Source organism: Gekko japonicus, unplaced genomic scaffold (assembly GCF_001447785.1).
Source record: "Gekko japonicus isolate JY-2015 unplaced genomic scaffold, Gekko_japonicus_V1.1 scaffold2628, whole genome shotgun sequence".
NCBI classification, from domain to species: Eukaryota; Metazoa; Chordata; class Lepidosauria; order Squamata; family Gekkonidae; genus Gekko; species Gekko japonicus.
The window spans coordinates 168,325-187,666 of NW_015174353.1; the positions used below are offsets into that span (position 1 = coordinate 168,325).

Below are 19,342 nucleotides of genomic sequence, written 5' to 3' on the forward strand. Positions count from 1 at the left end.
CGCTGACTGTTCCCTGGAAGGCCAGATAATGAATCTGAAGCTCAAATACTTTGGCCAACAAATGAGAAGGGAGCACTCACTGGAGAAGACCCTGATGCTGGGAAAGATTGAAGGTCAAAGAAGACGGGGACGGCAAAGGATGAGATGGTTAGACAGTGTCATAGATGCAATGAACATGAAGTTGAGCAAACTTCAGAGGACGGTGGAAGACTGGAAGGCCTGGCGTGATCTGGTTAATGGGGTCGTGAGGAGTCGGACTCAACTGTGCGACTGAACAACAACAACAACTGTATCTGAATAAGTGTACGTGTCCACGAAAGCTTATGCCTTGAATAAAACTTTGTTGGTCTCAAAGGTGCCACCGGACTCAAACTTTGTCCTGCTGCTTCAGACCAACAGGGCTACCCCACCTGAATCTGTCACTTAACCGTAGTGTAATCCTGTGCTCACTGGTTTCAGAGTAAATCCTAACAAAGGCCTCTTACTCAGCTCCTCTTTCAGATCAGTACCATGTCTTTTTCCTCTCAGGGACTTGCAAGGCCACAGGTCTCTCCTCTTAAGTTGTGATGGTTCTCCCTGAGGTAGGAAACAGTGTTTTGGAACTGAGTGCTCATGTTTGTCTATCACAGGCCAGACAAGGGGGTGACAGACTGAACACTAAAGGGGGTTGGGGGGTCTCAGCCTGTCCCAAACATATTGTCTGCTTAGCTTCCCTACATTTGTGGCAAAAGCATTTGCTACAAAGCCATTCCATTCTTGAAAACAAAAATCACAAACTGCAGGAAATAGATGCACTGGAAACTACAACAAAATGTTCCGTATTTGTATTAGCAAGGGGTAAAAATAATTTGTGTGAAGCGAACACTACAAAAACAGGTTTTTTCATGATTGTAAAATAGAATTATTAAACCTGTAACACCGGTAGTCCCATTAAAACACCCTCATTTTTGCTCCTTATCAACAGTTTAATAAAAATATTACTTTGAACTTACGGCTCAGACTTGTGAGTGAGAAACTTGGTTGCCTTGTTGCCATTAACCACTGACAGGACCCAGGGCCAAACTAGACATGATGGCATCCTGATTGGAAGATGTTCTAATTCAGCAGCTGTGCATTTGGCACCAGACACATGACTTTCATCTTTAGAGGCCTCACAAACATCTTTGTCTTGTGTCTATAGATCTTGCTTATTAACCTTCCTTTTCTTGGTCCAGTATTAACTTATTGGTTATCTTATTGTAATATGTATTATTGTTATGTGTACCTCAGTAGAAGAGGAAGAAGAGATTGGATTTATACCCCGCCCTTCACTTGGAGCCTCAGAGCGGCTTACAAACTCCTTTCCCTTCTCCTCCCCACAACAGACACCCTGTGAGGTGGGTGGGGCTGAGAGAACTCTGACACAAACTGCTCTTTTTCAAGGACAGCTGTGCCAGAGCTTGTGACTGACCCAAGGTCACATCAGCAGGTGCAAGTGGAGGAGTGGGGAATCAAACCCGGTTCTCCCAGATTAGAGTCCGCACACTTAACCACTACACCAAACTGGCTCTCTGTTTGACCTCTGAAGAAGACCCCAGTAGGGCGGAAACGTGTCAGGCCATGTGTATTGGCCCTTGTGTTTAGGCCAGTTGAACTTTTTAATGAGGCTTTCATTGGGCCCTTATATGTTTTTAACTATTTTTCTAATAAATACATGTATATTTGTATAAGTTTCAACTAGGTTTTTAATATTGGCCCTTTATCAGACTTCTTTCTGGCCCCTGCAAGGATGCCACCACCATTTTAAAGTCATTTAAAAATGCCACAAGGGCCCAGGCCTACACCTGATCAAGAACTGAAATGGCTTCACCCTCCCTGCAGCTGTTTCACCACTTGAAAAGGGGCAGGACAAAAGCACCGTGCTGTAGGCCTCACAGCATTTTAGAATATGACATTAAAATGGTGGCAGAGTCCCTGTGGTGGCCATAACGATGCTGCCATGTCTAGTTTGGCCCAAAGCTGGCAGGAGTCAAGCAAAAAAATTTATATACTTGCTCTCTACCCCCCCCAAGTTATGATAATAGTGTTGGTGCTGCTGAAAAACACATGGTGGCTGCAGTCACACAGAACGTTAGCCACGCCAGAGAGATGGAAGATAGGCGGATTTTCCGGGCGCGATCTCACCAGCACATCTGGGAAGCATAGCGCTCCCGTGGCTCAACCGAGGCTTCCCGCCAAAGACGCGCGACAAAAAACTAGTACCTCGGAGGTACTAGTTTCCAGAAACCGCGGGGCAAGGGCGGGCGTCTGATCGCGTTTCCGGTGGCATCCGGCACCTGCCCATGTCCCCTCGCAAAAAGCTTTTTCCCCCCCAAGTCTCCATGGATGCGCACAAGCACCCAACGGAGCATGCACATACTTCAGTGTACAGGGGAAAAAAACCTGTTTGCCCTGGAGGACGGCGAAGAGGCGACTGCTTGTCCAACCGTCCCCAGGAGCCGCACGGAAGACAGCTCAGAGTCGCCCAGAGCGGCGACCCCCCCCCTCCGGGGGACCTGCCTTTCGGTTTCATTGTCAGGACTCAAGCTCCCTCTTCCCCACCCCTTGGCCATGTCCATTTCTCCCTTCTCTTCCCACCAAGTGACCTTCTGGGACATGTAGTCCGTTTCAGCCGCTTCTTTGCCGCATGGTCGTGTGATCGGCACCTCCCCCCTATACACGGGACCTCCACGAGACGTCTGCTCGTGCAACTGCACGTTATTTTGCCCCGGGGCTAACAGCCACGCTTCCCCCACACACATTTTCCTGCCCGTGTGACCGGAACCGGTGATCGCCTTCCTTCATTGTACTCCATGGTTCATATGTGAAGTAGCCCTCTTGCCTTACTACATAATGGTAGTAAAGTACAATGAGTTAGGTATCTTCATTGGGCGTACTATCTCTGAAGTTCCTGTTCATGATCCCCCCTCCCCCAAATAACTTTCAGGGAGAAAGATTACATGATTTGGGCTTTGGGAAGTCCAAGTGTCAATGTGCTGTGTTCACCAGGTTCAACATGGCTCAGGCTGCTCTGCATAGTGGATTTTTTTCATGTACGAACCAGGACTATGTTACTACTTTACACATCAGTCCGCTAGATTTCATAAGTTTTCACACCTACATCACTGGCCCTAGAGGAATACAATACAAGTGTAACGAATTGCTGTGTAATCTGCAAATCGATGTGGGATGGCAATTACATACGTTTCTTGGCTTTGGTACTAGTTACCAGTGTACCTGCCAAAATAGGGCTTCCACTAAATGGTTAACCCTCAGATTGCCTTTGTGAGCATGCTTGTCTGATCACATGGGGTACCCTTCTTGGGACCCCTTCTCACAGTTACTTTTATGACATCAGAGCCGATACAGCACAGCTGCTTCCTGTACCACAAAGGTAAAATGAGTATTCTCTTGCCGTGATCATCACATTGCACATGTCCTCAAGCCCGTAGCTACGGTGGGGCTATTTGGGGCTCTGCCCCCTTTAATAAGGGACAGACCCACAAGATTTCCCTTGAAAATCTTTTAAAAAGGCATTTCCAGCACCCACTCAGTACATGTTGGATGCCATGTCTGCGCTGTGCACCCTCCTTCTGCCCCCCCAAATAAATTTTAAAAATTTGAAAGCCCCCCCCCAAATAAAATCCTAGGCATGGGCCCGCATGCCCTATATCAACATTGTCCCAGTTTGGGGGGGTGGGTGTTTGACAGTAGCATTAGAAAGACCTACAAGATGGCCTTTGCAGTAGTTCTCATGTAGCAATTACAGCAGCTAAAAAAGCTAACATAACAGGTTCTAGCTGATGCTGGTGTAGCTAACAATGTAGATACAATTGCTCCCGAATGCCCTTTTTCCTCCTGCAGATCCAAGAACACCCCCCTGGTTTGCCGAGCAGCTGGGGCAATGAAGTGGTTTGGCAGATGGCTGGAGTGCAAGTGGAGGTAAACTTGAAGTGAATGTGACCAGATGTGGTTGAGAGTGCATTATCACGCCCACTTTGTGGTGGTGATGGCAGTGCAGTAAACCCACGGGAACCCCCACCCAGGAGTCTGAGAGCGTCCTGCTGCTCAGTAAGAGTGGCAGGGAGGAAATGGGGGTGGGAACTGGCATCAAACAGAGTTTTGGTGGAATCCTAGAGTGTCACACCAATGTTCAGACAACTCTTCTTGGTTTGCGCCAGAAGTGATATTGTAGCAATGCTGCAGTGCTTGTTTTGCAATGTTGTGCCCCCCACAACTGCTTGGGGGGCAACACCATGGTTTCTACTATATTATGGTGTGGTGTGGTGTGGTGGAGTTTTTCCATGTTGTAAGAGTGTTGTTATCCTGGGCCCACAAGGGCCCTGGGTACTCTTTTACAATGCATTTTGCTGGCAAAAATTGCTCACAACTGCATTGACACTTCAGTCTCAGGTTGCCATTGGAGTGCAGCCTGGCCCTAGTTGTATGGACGAATTGAGGCCTGATGGTGAACAAGCTGCAGATAAGTATGCAGCCCACCTCATCTAGACTTGATGGTTTATCTAGATCCATATAGGGTTGCCATTTCTGGGTTGGGAAATTCCTGGAGATTTGGGGGTAGAGCCTAGGGAGGGCAGGGTTTAGGGAGGGGAGGGACCTCGGTAGGGTGTAATGCCATAGAGTTCACCTTCAGGAGCTCCCATTTCCTCCAGGGGAAGTGATCTCTGTAGCATGGAGATAATTTGCAGTTCTTGGAGATCTCCAGGCCCCACATGGGGGTTGAAAAACCTACCTAGGACCTCTTAGCAGCTTTTGATACCATTAACCATGGTATCCTGGAAAGACTCTGAGGTTAGGAGTAGCAGGCACTGGTTCTATACTTACGGGATTGGCTGACTCCAGAAGTGAGTTCTGGAGAACTACAGCTCAGCGCCATGGCATTTATATTATGGGGTCCTACATGGTTCCACCTTGTCTCTCATGCTGTTCGATATCTTTATGAAACTTCTGGGAGAGATCATCAGTGGATTTGGAATAAGGTGACACTGAGTCAGGTGGATCTGTGGAAATCCTGAACAGACGCCTGGAGATGGTAATGGGATGGATGAGGGTCTATAAAATGAAGCCCAGTCCAGAAAAGACTGAGGTGCTATTGGCCAATGATAAAGCTGCTCGGCCTGCCCTGGAGATTGTTACACATCCCCTGAAGGAGTGGGTTCACATCCAGAGAGTGCTGCTCGATCCTGATCTACAGCTGGAGGTTCATATCTCCTCCATGCACATATCACCTTTTGTCAGCATCGGCTGATACACCAGCTACAGTCCTTCCTTGAGAAGCATGATCTGGCCACAGTGATCCATGTGACTTCAGCCAGTCCAAAATGCAGCAGTCAGGCCTAGGGTTGCCAGGTCCAACCCAGTGGGAGATTGAGAGTTAGACATGGGGTGGTCATTCGCGACAAGGTGAAATCACTTATGGGAAAGACATCACACCCCTCTAGGAATTGCCACAAACTCTATGGTTAAACCTTTCTAGGAATTACTAAAAACTATAGTTTTAACATACAGTTTCCAGTGATTCCTAGAGAGGCATGATGTCATACCATTGGCCTGATGGCCTTTTTTTAACAGCCAGGCCATTGTCAGGGGTGGAATACAGGGATAGTATTACCCCTTTGCTGAAAAATCTACACTGGCTGCCCATGTCTTTCCAGGATAACTCAAGGTGTTTGTTCTTATCTTTCAGTTCCTAAATAGTTTTGGACCTAAGTAGTTGAAAGACTGCCTCCTATACTGTCCAGCCTGACATAGGGTTGCTAACCTCCAAGTGGCAGCTGGAGATCTCTGGCTACTACAGTTGATCTCCAGATGACCAAGATCAGTTCTCCTGCTCATGTCCTTCCCCTCCCCACCTCAGGTTCTACCTCCAAAATCTCCAGGTATTTCCCAACCCAGGGCTGGCAACTCTAGCTCTCTATCACTTTTCCTGCAGAGGTGAGGTGGGTGGTGACCAGAGACAGGGTTTATTCCGTGATGGAACCCCATCAGTGGAATGCCCTTCCTCTTGAGGCTTACCTGGCACCAACTACTCTCTTTTAGTTGCCAGAATAAAACATTCCTTTTTACACAGACTTTCAGCTAGCAGTTAATGTTTCAAATTATTTTACAGTCTGTTCCAGCCTGTTCTATGAGACCCTTTTAAAGCTGTTAGAGGTTTTGTGCTGTCCTTACACTTTGGCTTGGTTTTTTAAATGCTGGTTTTAAAAATTATGTGCTAGTGGTTTGTTAATTTTAACTAAATGTATCTGTTGGTGACTCTAACATGGTGTAAGGGACTTCAAGCAGGTTTCCTGGAGAGGTGGCATAAAAATGTTCAAAATAAATAAATACATGTGATCAGTGAAGTCATGCTGTTGTGGTCTCCCTATTTTAATTAAATAATATGGAGCCAACTATGGGAATGCAGGTTTTCAGCATCTTCAATACCATCTCAGAATAAACAATGCAGTCTACTATTAACTACTACATCAACATGTGTTTCCTACAATATGGAAGGTTTCTTTGTTAGTGGCCCCACATCTGCCACAATTAATGGAACTAAGTTAAAACCACCACCAGATAAACTAATTGCCCTCCACTTTGGTATTTTCAAAATTACTAGTCTTAATGTGGAAAGTTATAGTAGCCACACAGCTACCAAAAGAAGCAAACATGCAGAGTACTTGGCATTAAATCAATCCTGTTCAATGATGTAACACTGAACCAGGTGTCTGACTGGTGCATAATGTAGCTTTTAGAAGTACTGATTACCCTTGAGTTAAAGCTAGGTGTGTGGGTCAAGGAAAACCCTTTCAATGGGCTTGCCAGCATTCTGTAAACTATCATCGCACCATGTAGAGCAGCACCATACAGAATACCACATGGTTGTGTCTTACTCCTTCAATATTGATATATTAGTCCAGAATTAGAGTTTCTGCTAGAATATAGCTATGTGGTGTTCTGAGGAACTGAAATATGTAGTGCTGGACAATCTGCACTTTTAAAAAGTTGTTGGTGTCAGTCTGTTCGGTATTATTATATAAAGAAAGATGTGGCATAGGTGTTTGTTCACCTCGGTGGTTGTGTTTGGCTTAATTACAGTGCATCATATAAAATACCAAAGAGATTGAAATTTTACAAGATTCGTGGAGTGTGCATATCTCCATATAAAAATCAATCCCGTTCATTTATTTAACTCTAAAAATCTGAACATGGAGATATAGCATATCGCCACTTAAAATAATGACTAAACGGAGGTTTCAGTTGTCAACTTTGAATATGTATCAGAGAGAGAGAGATGAGCAGATCATTATCTATAAAGTTTCTATTCCCTGAGAAAGTTATTTTCGAAGGGCACAAGGATAAAAAGCCGCGCTCCGATCGAGGCTTTTGTCTTCTCCCCTAGGGGAAGCGTTGCCCCTTTAAGAAGTAGCATTCTGTAAACTATCATCTCACCATGTAGAGCAGCACCATACAGAATTCCACATGGTTGTGTCTTACTCCTTCAGTATTGATATATTAGTCCAGAATTAGAGTTTCTGCTAGAATATAGCTATGTGGTGTTCTGAGGAACTGAAATATGTAGTGCTGGACAATCTGCACTTTTAAAGAGTTGTTGGTGTCAGTCTGTTCGGTATTATTATATAAAGAAAGATGTGGCATAGGTGTTTGTTCACCTCGGTGGTTGTGTTTGGCTTAATTACAGTGCATCATATAAAATACCAAAGAGATTGAAATTTTACAAGATTCGTGGAGTGTGCATATCTCCATATAAAAATCAATCCCGTTCATTTATTTAACTCTAAAAATCTGAACATGGAGATATAGCATATCGCCACTTAAAATAATGACTAAACGGAGGTTTCAGTTGTCAACTTTGAATATGTATCAGAGAGAGAGATGAGCAGATCATTATCTATAAAGTTTCTATTCCCTGAGAAAGTTATTTTCGAAGGGCACAGGGATAAAAAGCCGCGCTCCGATCGAGGCTTTTGTCCTCTTCCCTAGGGGAAGCGTTGCCCCTTTAAGAAGGCAGTTCCTCGGGCCCTTTCCTTGTGCTTATTGGAGCAGACACAAAAGCAACGTGTCCCTATCATGGCAGCCTCAGTCGATAGCCGGTTCTTGAGCTCGTAGCAAGAAGAAAGTGCCTTAACGGTTCCGTTTTCGGGCTGCGGGAATGCTTTGATAGATGCCTTTAAAGAGACCTGCAGTTGGTCTCACCTTCTGTTTACTCTACTTGACTTCTTATTTCACCAACAAGGTGAGGATGAGGAAACTGCCAGCTGTTTGGATTCGTTGAGCTGGCCAATATTTACACCTGGTTTTATATTACCTTACGATTCACTGTGCTCTAAGTGTAGCAGGACTAGGGCCCGGTAACTTCATATTTCTAGAGAAGGCAATTCAGGCTGCTCTTCATTGACTTTCCGTTCCTTTTTATGAGTCGAGTAGTCCTTTCTCGGAAGAACGTAAAACCGAATCGTTCTTTCATTCAACCTATTCTGAAGCCCTTCCTGTCTTTGGTAATTGGTATAAAATAACCGATTTGGTCACGTATCTCCTTCGAAAGGCAGAAGCAAATAAGTCTGCAACTGATCACTTACAAAGCTCTTCTAGAGACAGTAGGTATTGAGCCTCTTGTCCCAAGAGAACGGGGGGGGGGGGGGGGGGGGGCGGATACTGAACACCGTAGAAACACTTACTGAGGCTGTGGGAAATGATCCCCAAAATTAAAGTGATGACTTGCAATAAGCAGGTTATTTTGAGGGAAGAAGGAAAGACCTATACAGTATTTATGTGGGAATAGGGAATGTGCTAAATTACTACCTTTAAACACTATTTTGGAAATCTCCCTGAGAATCCTGTGAGCTAGAAAGTGGGGTTGTTGTTCAGTCGCACAGTCGAGTCCGACTCTTCGCGACCCCATGGATCAGCTCCCGCCAGGCTCTCCTGTCTTCCGCTGTCCTCTGAAGTTGGGGTAGAACTATTTTAAGTATAGATTCAGGTGGGTAGCTGTGTGGGTCTGAAGCAGCAGAACAAAGTCTGAGTCCAGTGGCACCTTTAAGACCAACAATGTTTTATTCAAGGTATAAGCTTTCGTGTGCATGTACACTTCTTCAGATACAATGAAATGGAAATCACCAGTCCATACATATTGTGTGTAAGCAGTAAATTAGCACTAAATTAGCATACAGCACAATGAAGATGTTTAACAGATTCAAGGACCAAACAGAAATAACAAGCTTAGTTTACATGGTTACCATTTGTTTGGGTTTAATTCTGGGGGGAAACAGTGAAGGAAATAAATACGTCAAAATTGGAGATTGATGGACAGATGTATCCTTAATGTCAAAGAAGAAGATGCTGTAAGGTCGCCTCCATGCTTGAGATGAGACGGCTGGAGCGTTAATGGCATGGCTTCAGATAAGTACTCTCAGCATTCCACAATTAAGGATATAAACTAAGCTTGTTATTTCTGTTTGGTCCTTGAATCTGTTAAACATCTTCATTGTGCTGTATGGTAATTCACTGCTTACCCTCTACCTGTATGTATGGACTGGTGATTTCCATTTCATTGTATCTGAAGAAGTGTGCATGCACACGAAAGTTTATAGCTTGAATAAAACTTTGTTGGTCTTAAATGTGACACTGGGCTCAAACTTTATTTTAAGTATAGATCACTGTTGTCTTAGACCAATTGTAGTTGGGAATGCCATTTGATTTTGAAGCTGTGATCCAAATGTATTTCTTATATGCTGAAGGCCTCCCCAAGTTTGGCTGATCTATGGACACTTATGTGTTTTGAATGTTCTATGTTTATATTATGTGGGAATGCAGCCAGGAAAAGGCTTTGTAATTGTAGAACGGCAGATACTGCTGCTCCAGGTGATGTCTTTTTCATGCAGTAATGAAGGCTATTTTGTGCCTGCCTGGATTTTCTCCACATTCATGTGTTTTGTAGTCACATTGCTATTCCAACATTAGTCATGTGGCTGTTTTTGGCCCCCATCTCTAGACATTTTTAAAAGACGCTGCAGGAATCATAATATTAAAAGCACACACACACCCTTCCTCAAGTGTGTGCTGACACCAGCATGTCTTCATGCCTGGAACACACACACTGGCTGTGATCACACTGGCAGCTTGGCGCGCGATATGGTGCTGCCTCTAATTGAACTGGGTTAAAGTGTAGTGGGATATATCAGTCACACAGCACACCCTGCTGTGGGTTACGCACAGAGACATCCCATGGTAAAGCCTCCACATTATTGTGGTACCTCAGCCACGGAGTGAACAGCAAAAAAAATCCAAAAACCATGTGTGTGCGTAGTGCGCATGCGCACACATGCGCACATAAGCAAGTCTTTTTTAAAACCGCCTCCGTAGCGGCAGAACGGATCTGCAGGCTCACACTGCCAAATCCGTTCTGTGCATGCTCCCCCGTGTTCAGATATACGGCCATGCGCAATGAATGCACAGGGAAACAAAAACACCACTTCGGAGGTGGTGACTTTTTAGCCCAGCTCCAAGTTGTTCTCTGACAGGGTGAGTATGCCCGGGGAACGCCTGACAGATGTGGTTGTGTGATCGTGCCCATTTAATCTGTTTGTAAAATGTACCTATATCGGGCCAAACTGCCAGTCTGAACACAACCACTGAACAGTCATGCCTGTGGTTTCTGTAAACATTACTTGTTTTGCTAGCACTGTTATTGCACAATGTCACTAATTTAGCATTTGTTTTCCAGTTTGTCTTGTCTGTCCTGAAATTCACCTACCCTACCCTTTTTCAAGGGTAAGTACAATTTCAAAAACAGATTTTTCTCCAATATGATTGTAATCACCATGTAACTATATCATGTAGTGGCTAATATAAATATCTTTATGTTAGCTAATAATGTGTCTGCATTTCCTTCTCTAGAAAGCGCACAGACAATGGTGTTGGTTAAATTGGATAGGAGTTGGTTATGGATAAGATAGTATAAAGAGGAATGTAAACTGAGGGCTGGGAATCTTCTTATCCTCACATAATAGATTTTTAAAAGACCAACTCTTAGAAATACTATTGCAGTGTGTCTTTTCTATTCTGTTATTTTCTTTTAGTATGCTTCTTTATTTTTTCTTGTGTGTATTATTTAGCACACCCTGTGGATGTTTCTGTTGTCCCCGGTCTTATCCACTCCAGTATTACTACTTTCCCTAACCTGCATCACTCAGGCTAGCTAATCTCATCAGATCTTGGAAGCTAAGTGGGGTTAGTGGGGCCCTGGTTAGAATTCAGATGGGAAGCCACCAAGGCATACCAGGGTCACTATGCAGAGGCGGGCAATGGCAAACCATCTCTGAATGTCTCTAGCTTTGAAACTCCTACAGGGTTTTGGTAAGTCAGCAGTGACTTAACAGCAAAAAACGAAAACAAAGAAACCCACAGATGTGGAATGGAACCAAGACAGGAATAGTAAATTGCTTAGAGTCGCCTAGTGAGTTCATGGCTGTGAGACTCGATCTCTCTGTTACACTTTTGTTCTGTCTTCCAAGGAACTTAGAACAGTGCATACGTCATTTACGTATCACCAACTCACAGCAGCTTTAAAACAACAAATAACTTACTTTTGAATTAGATATACAAGAAATGCAGTAAAGGGCTTCTTTGTCACTTGTGAAAATGGCCTTACACAGGGATCAGCGGTGGTTCAAGAATCTCTGCCCTGCTCAAGAGTTGATAAGCCTCCTTACCTTTTTGGTGTCCTGTCCTGTTTTCTTTTTTAAAAAATGGTGTGACAGGCTGCACAATAGGGCTTCCCAAAGATTACTTTCTCTTATGAGAGTTCAGCTACCATTTTGTTGCCCTGGCAACAAGCAACACAAAATGGTGGCTGAACTCTTGCAGAAATAAATTTGAGGAAGTTCGCAAACTAATTTTAAAGAAGCCTGAGGAAGTAAGGGATAAGGAAGAAATCTTTTCTTGTTTCTTGGGAGAGGCAGCAGGCAGACAGTTGGTTGGTAGTGGGCAAGGTAGAATACTGCCCCCCCAATCTATCTCCAAAGGCAACTGCCTCAATTCATCTTATTATAGAGTTGGCCCTAATGAGGAGAGTTGACTTAAGATCCTTTGATCTGAGTTGCAGGCATTGTAGCAGTGCAAAAAGACTTGGAACTGGATGCATCGTCCCCATTTCATTGGATGCTGTGTACTAGCACTTCAGAAACTGAAGTCACATCTTATTGTTTTTATGTTATGTTTTGGTGTATTGATTACATATTCTTCAAACATCCTTACTTATCAGCCTTAGAGTTGCCAGGTCCCTCCGGCCATCAGTGGGCATGGGGGGTAGGGTTGCCAGATCCGGGTTGAGAAATTCCTGGAGATTTGGGGATAGGGCCTGGAGAGGACAGGGATATAATGCCAGGGAGTCCACCTTTCAAAGCATCCTTTTTCTCCAGGGGAACTGCTCTGTGTAGTCTGGAGATGAGCTGTAATTTTGGGGGCTCCCCAGGTCCCACCTAGAGGCTGGCATCCATAGACTACCTGTACATTCTGGCACATGTCCCTGATAAATTACGTTCCATATTTTGTCCTTATTTTTCCTTTGGAGACATCTTGATGAAATGTTTGTGTGAGAGAATTATGATTATTCCAGGTTTGTCTCCTATACAGAGACCCAAGACATTAAATCTCTGCATCTTATGTCTTGGCTATGTATACATGTGGATAAATGCATGTACCATAAGTAAATAATGTTATAAATATTTAAATTATGAAATATTTATACCCCATCCTTCTCCTTCACAAGGGGCTCATGCAGTTCAGCTGTTGAGGTATAACATGAACTGTTGATAACACGGTAATAGTAACAACTGTATTTTTTTAGTAAATGTTGATCTAAAAGAACAGCCAGTTTCTTGCCTTTCACAGTGAAGAACAAGCTGTTGTCAAATAGATATAACTTGAGCCTTCACCAATATGTAACTGTGGATGAGGCCTGTAAAGTATGAGGACAGAAGGGTTCCATTGAAGCATATGAAATGTTAGAGAGTATGTAATTAGTGATGTTGCATTTTTAATACTGCTAATCCTCTGATTGAAGAGCCCAGAAGATCATCACTAGGTTTTTCCACATGGGGTTTTCCCATTAGTTTTGGTCCCATACTGCTTTGGTTTATCCCTGGATTTCTGCATACATTTTTGTGCCTTTAGTTTTCACTTCAGCTTTTGTGTGTGTGTGTGTGTGTGTGTCCCCCTTTCCAGGTTTTTTTCTGGTTCCATTGAGATCATTTTTACTCCAATCATTTTCTGGAAGCCAATTTTGAGTGGTCTTCTTCCTTGTGTGTCTCTGTCTTACCCACTCCCACCCACCTCCAGCCTACTTTTCAATGATTGGACTGTCACAATGATTGGACTGTCACAGTGGTCCTTCTCCTCCCACCTGCCTTGAAAACGATTTCATTTTTTAATTTTTTTTTAAAGGCACTAAAATATCAAGACTGATATCTGAAGAAGTGAGCAGTGTCTCACAAAAGCTCATGCCCTGCCACAAATTTTGTTAGTCTTTAAGGTGCTACTCTTGCTCTTTTCTACTGCTACAGACAGACCAACGTGGCAACCCATCTTGTTGTAGTGATAGTTTAAGCAGGTTCCCTTAATTCCCAGCTTTCCTTAAAGAAAGTCTCTAGTGCCTTTCCTCACAGAGATATGAAAAAGGCATATCTGCAAGGGAAGCAGCTCGAGACTTACTTTAAAAAAAATGGAAGCTGGGAATTCAGAGGACTTGCTTAAACGATCACTGCAACACTATGTCAGTATAGCAGTGTAAGCATGCACAAAAAAATTAAAAAGGGAGGTACTGTGATGCCACCAACGACACAGCACCCTCCCTTGAAAATACTAATTGTTTAAGACACATATGGAAGAAAAGAAATGGAAGAACCATGCTCAAACTGATTCCACTGCTTGTGGATTGACTGCCAAGAAAATCAGGAGTAAGTAGAGTGTGCGGAAAAGCCTATTTGTACATGTCCCTTTACGGGGGTGACTCTGTGGCTCAGAGGAGTGCGTCTGCTTGGCATGCAGGAGGTCCCAGGTTCAATCCCCAGCATCTCCGCTTTAAAGGATCTGGTAGCAGGTGATGTGAAAGACCTTTACCTAAGACCCTAGAAGGCCTCTGTCAGTCAGAGCAGACAATACTGGGCTTGACGGGCCAATGGTCTGATTCAGTATGAGGAAACTCAGTGTGCTCATGCAAATATCTCTTGATACATTCTGTATATTTACTCCACTGTGGGACCCCTTTCAGGTTGGGAAAACAGTGGTTGGGAGGGAGGCTTAAACAATCACCCTGACCCTTGAGCTGTGGTCCTAGTCTGCACTGGGGCTCCAAATGCTTGCTTGAAAAGAATTCTTGGAAACTGAACACAGAATGCCCAGCATTTTGGGCATATTGTTTTTAAAAATCTTTTTTGCAATTACAGATGGCAGGCACTAGTTGGTGGACTTCTGCTGCACATTTCCTGGAAGTGGGGCTGGGTGGAGATGAACAGCAGTTCAAGGTACAGTGGGATTGCAACACAATTTATTTGGAGTGTGCTGTGTTATTTTGATTACTCGCTGGTGGTATATGAATTAATTTCATCACTGATATTTGGCTCCCCAATCTGTCACTATTGCTGGAATATCTACGAAGCTTACATTTTGGAAGAAAAATGAAATAACCAGTTTTTTGTATGCCTGTCGTAACTGGAGTGAACACTTAATAAAAATTAGATCTGGATATTTTGTAGAGAATGAATAAATTGATGGAAAAATTCCAACAGCTTAGAACATTTTTTCCCCAATATTTACAGTCCACCTTTCTCACTGAGACTCAAGGTGGATTATATAGTGTAAGACGAACACGATCAACAGGATGGGACATCAAATTAACAGTGCAATAGGATTTGGACTTAAGAAATTTGAAACCGGAGCTGAAACAAAGCATAAGAATGTAAACACGACATGCTAAATTGGTGTAAAAAATACATCGTTGCAGCATATTTACAGTGATAGGTAGTAATACAGCAGTATAGGCCACAGTCCCCATTCCTTTACCAGTGCAACTTTCTGAAGCATTACATTAGATTAGAGCATCGTCATATTGCAATGCAAAAAGCCCTCTGGAATAATTCTGTTACGCATAGTTTGTGAAAGCCAAGGGAGTGGGAGTCTTCCTGACCTCATCAGGCAGAACATTTCATAAGGTGGGGGTCATAACAGGGAATTCATGAGTACAGGCGGTTATGGATTTTGCCTGTTTGTAGGGTGACACCTGCAGAAGGCCCGACTGAGATGAGCAAAGATGTTGTGGCAAAGTGTTAGGGAGAGAGGAAGTTCTGTGGATGTGAGGAATCAAGGCCATGAAGGGCATGGCATGTGATAGTCAGTACCTTGAATTGGGCCTGGTAACTGATGGGCATCCAGTGGAATGACTGCAGAATGGGAGTGAAAGGCATCCCATCCTTAACAGTACAAATGTTCCCTGGTCTTACAAATATGCAACGTTATTTTCTAAAATATGTAATGAAAAAATGCTCCCCCCGAGTTAATTTTGTCTACAGCAGTGCTAAATCACCCAACTATGGTATAAGACATCTGTGCTTCAAGAATTCCATGCACATTAGCATCAATACAGTGATTTTATTCATAGGGTAACAAGTGGTTGCATGTATAAAAAAAAAAGTAACGTGCGTATGGGTATATTAGTAAAACGAATGCAGCCCCAAAATGATGTTTTGTAGTGACAAAAGCACAGCTCGCTAACATAGTTTTAGATAAATACAGTTTAAAATGGTGTTATATTATGGCTGTGGTAGTCATGATTTTCTTTTGTAACTTCACTCCACTAGATGTCAGTCTAAGCAAAACTAACATAGCATGGAGTCCGTTCTTGCGGAGCTCACCTGAGTAAATGATAGGAAGCAAAGCATCCTTCGTAGAGCTAAGGGAATGGGGAGGAGCATATGGGAGGACCTGCTCTCAGACCACCAGGGCTTTAAAGATCAAGCATTTTGAACTGGGCTTGGAAACGAATAGGCAGCCAATGCTGTGAGGTCAGAACAGGAACAATATGCTCTCTGTTTCCCACCCCATCCAGTAAGTGGGCTGGATTTTTTTTCTTTGGCTGTAGCTTCGGAAATATCTTCAAAGGGAGCTGTGCATAGAGTATGTTGCATTAATTGAAATGGGAGGTTATGAAACCATAGTTGACTGCAGCTGGATCCGTTAGCAAGAAGAAGGATTACAGCTTGTTCACCACAAACCTGGTAAATCACACTTTATGCCACTGCCAACACCATCTAAGAATCAGGCAGTGACTGCCAATGGAATCCTAAACCCATTCACTTCAGTGAACTTAGAAGGGTGTAACTGTGTTTTAGGATTGCACAGTGTGGGTATGTATGCACATTCGGGGGTGTACACATGTATGTTGAGGCTGACAATCCCTGAGGAGATGTATTTATTTAGTATATTTCCATGCTGCCTCTTCAGAGTCCTACTTGTGGTGGCTTACAATTACAACTGCATCACATTATTTAAAAACTAGTCATTGAACAGCATAAAAACTATCCCTATAACAGAGACCGAATGTGTCATGTTAATGCTTTTGTTTTCTTCCAGCTCTGTTTCAGATTCCTGCTTGGTTTCAGATGTCTGCATCAAATCCTATTGCATTGTTTACTGGATGTTCCATCCTCTTGATTGTGTTAACTTACACTGTGTAATTCATCATGAGTCTCAGTGAGAAAGGTGAACTATAAATAACTAAACTAGTAGGATAAAAGGATCCCTCAGATGGCCAAAAGCAGAAGAAAACTGGAGTAGTTTATTCTGTTTAAAATATTGAGAATAATTTCAGTGATACTGTAGGCAAAGGGTCAATAGAAGTCAAATTGATAGCATTACCTAGTGGCAAAGGCCAAGAAATTCTCATAAACACAGTTCCCTCCCAGATTCTTTTCCAGTAACCTTTTCGTTATTCTTCCTCACAGTAAACAGATAAGGCTTCAGATAATCTGGTCAATAACCTTAAATTGGTTTTAAACAGGGGTCTTTTCGTAGAAAAAGAGCTAGGGGAACTCATTAGCATAACTCATTAGCATATGCCACACCCCCTGACATCACCGGAAGTGTATCATAAGGCCACACCCCCTGACATCACCGGAAGTGTGTCATAAGGCCACACACCCCGCCCCCAACGATCCCGGCCGCCGGCGCTGGCCTTGCAGCTCCACTGCCGAGCCCCATGAGGGGCCCGTCGGTGGACCTGCAAGGCCGGCAGAAGTGCAAGGAAGCCCCGCGAAGGCCCTCCCTGGCCCCAGGCAGGCAGGGGTGGGGAGAGGCAGGGAGGAAGCAACTTACCCTCCCTCTTCTCCTGCCTCCTCCTGACTGAATGAGGGCCGGAAGCGGGGCGGCCAGAAACAGGGGGCGGGACTTCGTCGTGTGCCCCGCCCCCCGTACCTCACCCGTGGGAACTGCAATCCCCCCCGAAATGACCTCTGGTTTTAAATCAATTTAGTAGTTAGGACCTTACTCAAAGCTTTATGTTGATGCTGAGATCCTCCCCGCCGAGATCTTTTAACACCTTTGCAGAACAGAAATCTGCAAAATTTGTTTCGAGGAAGAGATAATAGTTAATCCGGTTGAGATTTGTAATATAGGCATGCCTCGCAGGCACAAACTATTGCACTTATCCCTACTCTCTGGTAATATGGCATTTTCTCTTCTTTGTGTGCCAAAGAATACACCAGAGGAATAGGGCTGGTTCAAGGTATTTTGTTGCCCCAAGGAATGTACACCCGGTTGCCTCCTTCTGTGCCACTGCTGGCTGAGTCCAAGAAGCCTTGCCCAATGCTCCCTGCACGGCCAGTGACTGAGAAGGTACCGAACCCTTGCAGTGCCTCAGCACCCTCCTTGCTGCCCCTCCCCAAGCAATCATGTGCCTGACTTGGTCCCAGAACTAGCCCTGCACAGGAATTTAGGAGCAGTCATTACAGAAGACTCTCTGCCTGACCATTGTATGGATTGGCATACAAGACTGTTGACTGCTGCTGAAGCATTTCCTGAAGCGTCAGACATTCTTTTCCAGCCCTGGAAAAAATCCCTCTTGGCAGGATGGAATTCTGTATTCACATCATGGGAACACTTCTGGCCTTTCCCATTGCATTTTGTATGACCACATTGGAGAGGCAAGCATTTCTGAGATTCCTCAAGCTTCACATTGTGGTCAGGGATCTCTGTTTACCATATTGATATCTTGTTCTTAAGCAGTAGGACTTTATTTTTATACAGCTGCTGCAGCTGAAGTGGTATTGCTTGTCTTAAGCAGGCAACTTTTATTTGAGGTCACCAGCAGTATAATCACAGTCATTGTCAATTTGATGCAGACAAGTTTCCATTAAGATCAGTGTCCTCAAAAGTGTTATTATGGCATACAAAAATAAACATCCACTTTGGCTTACAGTGTAAACAAGAAGTCAAAAGAAATTCCTGTATATTTTGTAATTTTCTGAATTGTTTATCAGGTGCTCAGCAAACCAAGGTCAAGATGTTATGAGAAATGATATGTGTGTCTGTTATCAGGCATGGATATTTTTCATCTTCGTTTTGTTGCAATGGCTGATTATAGTAATATAAATCACAATACATCATCACAATACATCACAATGTTCTTTTTTGAGAAACCACAATATTATATTTTAAGTGGAGGTGAAAGTAATTTGCATTTCTTGCCAGTAATATTTCTCTTGGGAAGAGGGGGCAGAAGATGGTAGGTAATACTTTGGCTACTTTCTTGTGCCATACTGGCCCACACCAGCTTACTTTCATCCCTACTTTAAAAACATCTTTAAAGGTTAAGGTTCCCTTGCTTGAAAGCCAATCGAGTCCGACTCTAGGGTTGCGATGCTCATCTCCGTTTCAAAGCCGAAGAGCCAGCGCTGTCCGAAGACATTTCCGTGATCATGTGGCCGGCATGTCTAAACACCAAGGCGCACGGGACACTGTTACCTTCCCACCAAAGTGGTACCTATTTATCTAGTTGAAATTTCTTGCTTTTGAACTGCTGGGTTGGCAGGAGCTGGAAATAGAGACGGGAGCTCACTCCATCATGCGGCAACTCGGGTCTTGAACTGCTGAACTACTGACCTTCCACAGCCTGCAGTTCAGCGTCTTAACCACTTGAGCCACCGCAGCTAAACATCTTTACAGACATATAATTGCCATAACCTCCCTGAGGAGGTAAAGTAGCTAGGGCATTGGATATATTCCTGGACATTCAAAACTTACAGTTTTT

The 19,342-nt window shown here is 43.8% G+C and overlaps 1 protein-coding gene across 1 annotated transcript in view; it reads left to right on the top strand.

The window, feature by feature from the left end:
• Positions 1-8,116: 8,116 nt before the first annotated feature.
• The window catches only part of TMEM241 (transmembrane protein 241), a gene marked incomplete at its 3' end in the record, with an annotated part of 64,588 nt that continues 53,362 nt past the window's right edge, over positions 8,117-19,342 (top strand). The window contains exons 1-3 of the mRNA XM_015424323.1: positions 8,117-8,278; positions 10,766-10,812; positions 14,487-14,564. Coding sequence (XP_015279809.1) covers positions 8,207-8,278; positions 10,766-10,812; positions 14,487-14,564 — 197 coding nt within the window. The remainder of the gene's footprint in view (positions 8,279-10,765; positions 10,813-14,486; positions 14,565-19,342) is intronic.